Genomic DNA, 10536 nt, shown 5'->3' with positions numbered 1-10536 from the left:
TCACATCACTGTTTACTTCTCTTGTTTCTTTATCATATACCTTGATGCTCTACATGTGATACATTCATGTACATTAACATGCTCATTTCTATATAACATACAATCATTTGGACATACATGTATTCTTTCGACTTCCAGATCCATCAGACACAATAGGTTTTTTTGCTTGGTATAATGAAATAGGCAACTCATTAGTTTCGGGGAGCATGTCAAGTAAAAGCTCTAGCAAGTCCGTGGAACTTTTAGCACTCCAACCATTGTTTGCTTTTAGCACAAATTTTTTTTTGCTAAATTTAGTGACACGAACATACAATTGTTTTTCAACATCGTCAAACATTTTTTGAAAATTTTCATCATCTTTTCTAGAATATTATCTTCGATATCATTTAGCATGTCATCTACTTTATCATAATTGTCATTTTGTGAATCATCAACGTCATCACCATTATTTTCGGTATCAACTATGTTACGATCAACAAATAATTCACCATGTCGTGTCCAACGTGTATAGCCATTCATAAACCCATAACATATCAGATGTTCTTGCATTGTGTTTAATTTACTAAACTTTTTACAAGTATGACACTTTTACAAGGACACCAAATGTGAGTCTTTCATTCATTCATCCGATAAAAGCAACTTAAAAAAATCAAGTAACCCAAATATTCATCGCTAGTACGTCACAGTTCATACATCCAAGTTTCACAGTCCATCTGTAAATTGTAAAATGAATATTTAATAAATACATATGCATAGTTAGACATTCCTAACCCACTTTTTTGAATAATATGTCTCATATGTGGATACATATTAACATATTGATTACTTAAGAAAAAATCGGCATTAATATATTGATTGTTTAAGAAAATATCAACAGCATTTCGCCTTAACCTCAAGTATGCTATCAAACACAAATATGTATCATTTTTTTTTGAAATAATCAATACGTTAATTAATATGAATTAACATCCTCTATATATATATATATATATATATATATATATATATATATATATATATATATATATATATATATATATATATATAGATTAAGGCAGATTAATAAATGATCGATGGCTTGGTAAACATATATATATATATATATATATATATATATATATATATATATATATATATATATATATATATATATATATATATATATTAAGGCAGATTAATAAATGATCGATGGCTTGGTAAACATTTATTGACAATTTTTTTTTGGAAACTAAATATCTCCAAATTACTATAAATTGACATTTGTTAAATTGAATGAAAGAATGACATGTGACAATAAGATTTTTATTTATTAGGAATGGTGACTACTTAAGAAAAAATCGACATTAACATATTGATTGTTTAAGAAAATATCGGCAACATTTTGCCTTAACCCCAAGTATGCTATGAAACAAAAATATCTATCATTTTTTTTTAAAAAATAATCAATATGTTAATTAATATGAATTAACATCCTATATATATATATATATATATATATATATATATATATATATATATATATATATATATATATATATATATATATATATATATATATATATATATATATGATCGATGACTTGGTAAATATTTATTGTCACTTTTTTTTTTTAAAACTAAATTAATGATATATTGGAAAATAAAAAATAAGTAAATGACAAGTGGAAAATAAATATCTCAAAATTAACACCGATTGACATTTGTCAAATTGAATGAGAGAATTACACGTGACAAATAAAATATACTAAATAGAATGAAGTTACTAGTAAATCCATATCCTATGCAGTGGCGGATCTAAGAATCTTGTCCGCAGGGTGCACTAGTTAGGAATCTTGTCCATAGTGGCGGATATGCCATTTTGTTTAAAACACAGGGACTAAACTTGTCTATAAAAGTTAAATATTTTTTTAATAAGCGATATGATTTTGTTTAAAAGATAGGGACTGTTTCTGTAAACTTGTCTAAATTTGTGGCTTTAGGGATTGATATTCACTAGTCATGGACATGCTTTAGTTTTGGGATTTTAAATTCCTTCGTTATTTTTACTTTTTAGACAAACAATAATTATGATATGATTAAATTGAGATCTGAGTAATTGAGGGCACCGTTGCCACTTGCTTTAGCCGTTGAGGGCACTACATGTCTACAAAACATCTAATATGTTTTTAAAAAAAAATTCTACATATGAAATTTTAGATCGTTGGGGCACATGCCCCCATTCCCTTTATTTTAGATCCGCCCCTGATCTTATGTCTTTGTATTTTATATTTGAAATAACATACACCTAATAGAATAGGGTACTTTGATATCATGTATCATATTTCTCATTAGGATGCATAACTAGTTATATCCTTATTATATATGGTGTTTCTTATTTTTTATTTTCTAGTAGGGGTTAGTGAGGCAACATCCGTCGGTGATGGTAGGTCGAGGAAGGACTAAGGAGTGGATTGGTAATAAGAGCTATTGGTGTACAAACCGGTTTTTTTTTTCAAACCGGTTCGGTTCAAGTCAATACGGTCAACACCGGTTCAAGGCTAAACCCACTCGGTTTCAAACCGGTTCTTCAATAAAAATATATGAACTTTATAGACCGGTTCGGTTTCTCGAGAACCGGTTCAGGAGAAAACCGGTTCATTGGACTTTTTTGTTTCTTTCTTCTTGAATCGGTTCACGTCAAACCGGTTTACCGGTTTATGAGGCGGTTCGGTTCCGAACCGGTTTTTTTGTGCACGCCTAAAATTAAGAGCCCTTAACTTTGATATCATATCGGGTTTAGAATATGTTCCAGTCTTTGCATTAACGATTGAATAAAACATAGTGCAGATTACAATGGGCCAAGTGTTGGACTAGGCTATATACAAAAAATTAACTGGAACACAACATATAATCCACTTTACTATGGATTACCTTGTTATAATATAGGACAGAAATATAATTTAGCATTCCAACAAAATGTTATTTAACTTTTGTTTTAAAATATACTTTAAAGATCAACTTTATAAGATTTATATTCTTTGTAGAAACATTTATTTAGCAAGTCATCCTGTACTAAAATGAGTGCTCCGAAAAATACAGTCCCGAAAACAATCATTTAAAATAAATGTATATACTGAAATTTGTGTTTTGGAAAATATGGACCTTGATATTTTGATTTTATATACATACTTATTAATTACTTAATCACTTTTACACGTTACACCATTGTAAACAACAAAAACCCAGCCACTCGACTCCGAATCATGACTAAAAATGAAACTTTTATTACTGAACACATTTCAATATTCAATAACATTGAGATCAAGAATCCAAATTCAAACAAATATAAAGCTAAAAAAAAAAGACACACGACCATTTTCCAAATAACATTTTTACAATTGTATTGTATAACCTAATGTTCGTAAAAACAATCTACGGATTTAAAAACTTATCAACTTTAATATTACTCGATCTCGAAAGAAACTTCATGCAAATCGGAGGATTAACACCCGCCAAAGCAAGAATCGAACTCGGGAGTGTCCAAATCCCATCACCACAAATCAACCCCGAAGCCACGGCGGGCCCGAACGCCTCCGCCTTCGCCTTATTAACCCTCGACCAAATATACAAAATCAAACTCCCAACACACATATCAATCGCGAAATACCCTCCGATATAGAACGGAATCGCCATCGCCATCGGAATCGGAATAAACCTCGCCCAATTATTCCCGAGGGAATCACGGATTCCGTTCACGAAAATCGCAAACGCAAAGCAGATATAACAAAGCATAAGGCACCGAGAGGGTAACGCCGAAAACCCTTCGACTCCGAGGATCGCCATGTTTCGGTAAACTAACGCGTACGGCGCAGGGTACTCGGAACCGGGGATTCCGAGGTCGTCAAACGCTTTGTAGAAAAGCCAAAAGACACACGGGGAAATGACACACCCCATCGCGGTCCCAACCACTTGGGACACGAACATGGACCGAGGTGACGCCAGTGTCATGTACCCGGTCTTGAAATCCTGCGTTAAATCCGATGCGGTGGCGACAATATTCATCATGACACCGCAAGCGGCTAACCCCGCTAGAACCCCGCCGTTCTCGCCGCCAACCCATGCTCCGATTACGAAAATCGCAAGCTTTCCGTAAGTTGAAGCTAACGACCAATCGGTGAGACCGCATCCGTAGGCATTGCAAAAGGCTAATGCGGGGGCGAAAATGTAAATTGTCGCGATGTAGTACCATTTGAGTTGGTGGAAGATGTGGGGGAGAGTGGCGGCGGAGACGATGGCGATGGTGAGGTAGCCGGTGATGGCGATCCATACTGGGATTTGGTCTTTGAGGAATAATCGGGTGCGTTTTTGGTCGTCGTATGATAGGGAGGGGAGGTCCGGAGGAGAGTTTCCAGTTATGGGGGTGTTAGGGTTGAATCTATGGTCTTTGAATTGGTGGTATAAGCCGTATAATGTGTGGCCGAGGACTTTTACGAAGTTGTAGAGCCCATCTCCGAGGATCATAGCTATACCGATGAATACCTGCAATTACGTAATTACGTAACAGAAACAAGAAACAGGTTATACTGTGTTTGACGTTGACATTGACACAATAGGACAAAATTGTAATTTTGAGTTTTGACCTACCCAAAAGGGTGGGGTAGACAAAATAGGGTTAGAAAGCTTTTTTTGATAAATTGTGGACTGGTTGTGTCACGTCATGTCATGTACAGTGTACAAATGCAGTGTAAAGTCTTGGAGTTGAGAAGTTTACCCGATAACCTTGTAGGCCGTGGAGACTGCTTGACTTGAGATCTGCAGGGTACCAATCGCCTTTTTTTTCGTTTATGAGTGGCCACATTATACCCCATGAAAGGATTGATCCGACTAATAATGATACGTTGATCAAATAAGGACAAATCATGCCGACACCGACGTAAGTTGCTGAAAAGTCGAAAAAAAACCTGGTTTTGATAGAAAAAGAAACTTGTTGACAAGAATATTTGACATAATAAAAGCTAATAACTAAGATTATAATAACAAACATTTTCTGGACTTTTAAAAAATAAAACTGTAATTCAGTTAAAATCATGAAATTAAAAAAAAAAAACAAATCACTAAAAAAATACATACTTATTTTCATAGGCCTTAAGACCAAATGTTGGGAAGCTTGAAAATCCACATCCATCTCCACCCGTGAAGAACCATTGAAAGAAGCCCCATAAGAAACTAAAGGAAAAGAATTTACCTAAAGCTCTCACTTGTTTCCTGTAGTAATTTATTAAAATCATTAGAATTAAAAAAAAAATTACAAATTAAAGAAAAAGTGATTGTGGTTTTACTTGGCCAGCTTGGCACCCTGGGGAGTGTGGAAACTGTTGATAAGGTGAGCCGTTGCAGTTCCACTTGGGTAAATCAGTTTGAAATCAATAATCATTATCTGCAACACAATGAATAATTAACAAAAAATTCTATTATCAACTAAGGGAAATTTATTTTTTACTAAAACACATAACATACACAAAAGAAGATATTCTATTATTCTCCCGACAACTTCTGAGCTGCCCCATACTGTACACACAGCATATGTAAAACCACATGGAATTAAAATTCTCTCAGACAGACAGACTGACAGAGTTATTAATTATTAAATGTACCTTACGAAGAGGGACAACGGAAAAGAGGCCAAGGAAGCTAACAACGAAGAGAAATGCAATCATCCAAACAAGAGAAGGGTTCTTGGTGTTTTGTTCAGCGTTTGCTTCATGTGATTGTTTGGCAATAATTTCACTCATGCCAAACAAGTAACTACCAAATCCTCCTAAAAAATCATCAATTGTAGTGAGATAAATCCATATATAGTTAATATTAAACAAAACGCCAAAACTACAGTAATAAAGTTTTATTTTGATTCTTTTACGTTGCATAAGTTGTGATTTGTATGATTTACATAAAGTTGTAATTTTTAATTTCAACTTAAGAAAGATCGAAGAAGGTACTAGGTAGGATAGTGACATAAAATATCTTTAAAAAAGGTAAAGATTGCATAGGCGATAGATATGTACGGATTTATTAATTATTATTGCCAAAAGTCATCTTTGTTGTAGGAAAGGTAAACTTTTATAAGTGTATAAATTTGGATACAATTTTCTCCTAAAAATGAAATATCTAAGATGTTAGACACGAAGTAAAATTGTTTCTAGGTTATTATTTATTATTAAAAGTATTTGCTATTTTGCTATTTTCTTGTATTTGATTCAAAGTTTGTGTGTGAAATGTGAATGTTTTGACGTGAATGGGATGTACGACTTATGAGAATGTTCACGGATTTCAATTGCCAGCTCGGGATTTCGATATATAACTCATTCATGTGGCCCACATGAAAACCCCCCTACCACCTTACTTTAATTATACGTGACTTTTTTTTTTTTTTTGTATAGATTACGACCTTCAACCACAAAAGTAAAAAAATGAATTTTTATTTCAGCTTTAAAAAAAAAAAAGATCAATCTTTATCTGATTAGCATCCACAATTAGATTTTTTTATTTTATAGTTTTTTCATTCAAAAAAGGTTTTGATAGAAAAAATTATTTTCATTGACAAACTAGAATATAGTTGTTAGCTAAATAGGATATTTTAATTTTAATATATGTATATTTACCGTTATTTAAAAAACTATCACAATCAAATTAAATTCGAGATCGTTGACTTCTTTGTAGTTAATAATTAAGTAATACTTTTTTTTACCATCACATCTTCTTTAAGATGAAATAAATTATGATAGTTTAATATTAAAATGATAAGAAAAACAATAGAGCGTGGGTGAGATCCACTATCCAGTGGGACTTGTAGACTTATAAAAGTCAATTAGATGATGGAATCTGGTCCACATGATCAATATTTCAATATCCTCCTCTATTCACGCCAATTTTGGTGCCACACCCGTTACTTTCACGTTATGTTTTAATACGAGGATCATTTCGTGTGTCACTCATATTTACAAGGACTAAATGCAAAAACAGGAATATAATTTTTATTCATCTATGTATAATGTATTGGTTTTCCATTTTTCACTTAGATATATTGTATTTAGAAAACAAATTATTGGAATAAAAATCAACTATATACGGATAATGTTAATATTAGTATATTACAATAATTATGTAGATTTATAAAACAAAATGTTGTAAGTAGAATAAACTAAAAAAAAACAATAATATAATGATTAGTATATTACTATTATTGTTTGTTTTTAGCCTAATCCAAAAGACCAAAAGACGGACTACTAGTTGTAATTTATTATATTTTTTAAGAAACATATCATGAGTAAAATAGTTGTTAAAGTTAAAATAAAACATATCCATTTACAACATGACACGTGTTTGGTTGCTAGTTGCGATTTGGGATTGGCAGCCGACCTACCTGCTTTAGGTTGTATGGTTATCTTGTATTTTTTGTTTTCTATTCAAAAATTATACGGGTGATTATAACATGTTATGATCTACTACTATAACACTTAAAATTAGATAATTTTTTCAAAATTTAATGGCTTTGTCGTATTATTTAGTGTCAAGATTTAGTATCAAAATTATCATTAAATCTACTAAACTTTGACAAAATTTACTATTGCACCACCTAACATCCTATAAGAAATCTCAAAATAATCAACATAGAAAAAGAATTGTAAAACTTGGTTGATAAATGTAAAATATAGCATCTTTGTGTAATTTCCTTATAATAATAGTAATATATTTAATCTATCAAAAAGTATATATAGATTATATTCTCTATTATTTACTACAATTTATCAAAATTTAGATACTTATCTAGTTGGGTCCCATTGGGCCATAACTTATTTATTATAGACCTTTGGACTATACGTTATGTCAAGCTATGACTTCTTTTAATAGAAAGTTAAATCGCACGTCATATTTTCGTCCTTCCGATAACCACGGATATACAAATTATTAAATTAATTATAGTTTTTTATTTGTACAAATTGTTCAATATATTATTTCATACTAAAATTCTTAACCATATACTTGATTTTTAATTCGATGAATTGACTATAAAAATCATGGGAAGGGGCATTTGATTATGCACCGTTTCTTTGTTTATTTTTTGTTTATTTTTAATTATAATAATGATTTTTTTAAATAAAATATGTAACTATATGATATATCTAAGATCAAATTATAGTGATATTATTATTGTAGGTGTTTGACTCTTGAAGTGAGATTAATAATATATTTATTTATTAAATAATAATGTTTTTTTATCAAATTAAAATAAATGCACTAATTATACAGCTATATTTTCACCTACTAAGTACTTAATCAAATAAAAAATTACTCAATAACATAATATAGAGAAACAAAGTACAACCTCTTTTAATTTAATATATTCACAAGCAACCAAAGTAGATATTGATTAGTCTCTAAATATTTGATGATCTCATACTCATAGTCATCGATGTTGTTCGGACTTTTTTGTAGATTTGAGATTTTTGTAATGCAAATACGAGAATAACACAGACGTGTAAAGAGCTAATTCATATGTGTATGTATGGTCGAGCAATAGGGAGGAATCAATTGGACTTACCGGAGAAGGCAATGCCGGAGGTAGCAACGACGCACGTCTGAATCACAGTATTCTCTTGCCTCGTGAAAGGCTGCTTCAACAAACCAGATTTATCAAGGAATTTCGTCCAAGTCTTCACGAAGAAAAACCCTAACAGTCCGGCGGAGACGTTGAGAGAAGGAATGATTCCGGTAGTAAGATTCAGCTTCATAACGATGAAAGTGAACAGAATCCCCAAAATAAAACTCACGACGAAAGCCCGAAGTGTAAGCTGGTTCTGCCATGGCGGAACCTTCTTGCTCTCGAATATCCTCTCAACCGATTCCAACTCCGCCGCGTCCGTGCTTCTCTTCTCTCCGTTTCCGTTCTGCTGATCATCTTCTCGTGAAATGTTTGAAGAAGTTCGTTCCATCGCCATAACCGATTGTTGAGTTCTGACTCTGAAATTGATGAATCTAGAGGTGGAATTGAAGTTCTGAAGTGTGAAATTCGGGGCTAATTAATGGTTTTGCGGCTCTGATTATCTGTTTTGTTACTGGGGGCCATTTGAATCGGTGGGAAGGGGAGGGGATAGTCGTTGTATTGGCCTCGATGTGATAAAACTAGTAAAATATTGAATGCTTTGTCAGAGTGTTTGTTTGGATTTATATAGCGGGAGGGGTAGGAGACTGGATCGGAATTGGGGAGGAGACACTGGAATCGGGTGTCAATGGAGGGAATGGAATCCGCTTAAAAGTGACAGCAGGAAGGTTGTGGGAATGTGTGAAACCATTGAATATTCGGATATGGTTGGATGCCCCGTGTTTGTTTTTTTATAAAAAATGGATATTTTCGTATATATTTTCAAAATATCATATTTACCCATAAATCCAAATATCATATAGACAAAACTTCAAAAATGGTCCCTGTGGTTTTCAAAAATATCAAGTTTAGTCTCTAAGTTCAAAAAACCTCACAGATGGTCCCTGTGGTTTCAAAACTTTTAACAAATGGTCCTTTTCACTAACTCCGTTAGCTTTTGGCCGTTAAGTGAAGGGTATTTCCGTCATTTCACAAAAGAGAGACCATTTATGAAGTTTTTTGTTATTTAAAAAAATATAATTATTTCCGTCATTTCATCGATTTCTTTACAGCCGCCGGAGAATTCAGATTTGGCTGTTGAATCTTTTCCGGCAACCCAGCAAGTCAAGCCACAGTGGAAGTAAATAAAGCCGCTACACGTTAGATTGAGCATAAATTTGATGAGGTTTCCAATCGATTTGAGTGTTTTGCTTTAGAGTGTGTATGTAAGAAGAGAGAGAGAGAGAGAGAGAGAGAGAGAGAGAGAGAGAGAGAGAGAGAGAGAGAGAGAGAGAGAGAGGGTGGGACCCTTTATTAACTAATTATATATTTTTAAATAACAAAAAACTTCATAAATGGTCCCTCTTTTGTGAAATGACGGAAATACCCTTCACTTAACGGCCAAAAGCTAACGGAGTTAGCGAAAATGACCATTTGTTAAAAGTTTTGAAACCACAGGGACCATCTGTGAGGTTTTTTGAACTTAGGGACTAAACTTGATATTTTTGAAAACCACAGGGACCATTTTTAAAGTTTTGTCTATCATATATATATATATATATATATATATATATATATATATATATATATATATATATATATATATATATATATATATATATATATATATATCCTTTTTAATCATTTTTTTCACAATTTATAATCATTTACTATAATTTAAAATCCTTATAATTTAAAAAGAAATAATGAATCGACCTTACTGCCCTTAAGTACTAAAACCTTTTTTGAGATAAAATACTTTTAGCAAATAGCTAATCTATCACGTATATACATCATTACATCCTCAAGCTACTATATGCTGGAGTCAAAAGACAAGTTGCAGAACTTTCTATAGAACTTGATAAAGAAATTAAAGATTTCTATTCCTGCAATAAAATCAAAGCATTTAGTTCACTGTT

The 10536-nt window shown here is 32.2% G+C and overlaps 1 protein-coding gene across 2 annotated transcripts; it reads right to left on the bottom strand.

The window, feature by feature from the left end:
* Positions 1-3243: 3243 nt before the first annotated feature.
* Positions 3244-9293, bottom strand: LOC145134221 (putative metal-nicotianamine transporter YSL7). 2 transcript variants are annotated; one of them, XM_079069097.1, is made up of 6 exons: positions 8579-9293; positions 5634-5797; positions 5319-5416; positions 5110-5244; positions 4751-4940; positions 3244-4518 (listed from the first exon to the last, which is right to left on the bottom strand). In XM_079069097.1, exons 1-6 carry the CDS (start codon positions 8973-8975, stop codon positions 3412-3414), a joined length of 2091 nt encoding a protein of 696 aa, XP_078925223.1. In that variant the 5' UTR covers positions 8976-9293; the 3' UTR covers positions 3244-3411. The 2 variants fall into 2 exon arrangements, with proteins under 2 accessions (XP_078925223.1, XP_078925224.1); XM_079069098.1 differs by lacking the exons at positions 5634-5797; positions 8579-9293 and adding an exon at positions 5497-5595.
* Positions 9294-10536: the final 1243 nt, after the last annotated feature.

This window comes from Lactuca virosa, chromosome 8 (genome assembly GCF_052849685.1).
Source record: "Lactuca virosa cultivar CGN04683 chromosome 8, Lactuca_virosa_CGN04683_v6, whole genome shotgun sequence".
Taxonomy (NCBI): domain Eukaryota; kingdom Viridiplantae; phylum Streptophyta; class Magnoliopsida; order Asterales; family Asteraceae; genus Lactuca; species Lactuca virosa.
The sequence above is the reverse complement of the archived record's forward strand: the minus strand, read 5'-3'. Positions and strand labels throughout refer to the sequence as shown.

Coding starts and splice junctions, on each gene's coding strand:
- LOC145134221 (XM_079069097.1), bottom strand. CDS start 8,975: ATGGCGATGGAACGAACTTCTTCAAACATTTCACGAGAAGATGATCAG. Junction 5,798..8,578: donor CTCCGGCATTGCCTTCTCCG/GTAAGTCCAATT, acceptor ATGATTTTTTAG/GAGGATTTGGTAGTTACTTG. Junction 4,941..5,109: donor CTTAAGGCCTATGAAAATAA/GTATGTATTTTT, acceptor TATCAAAACCAG/GTTTTTTTTCGACTTTTCAG.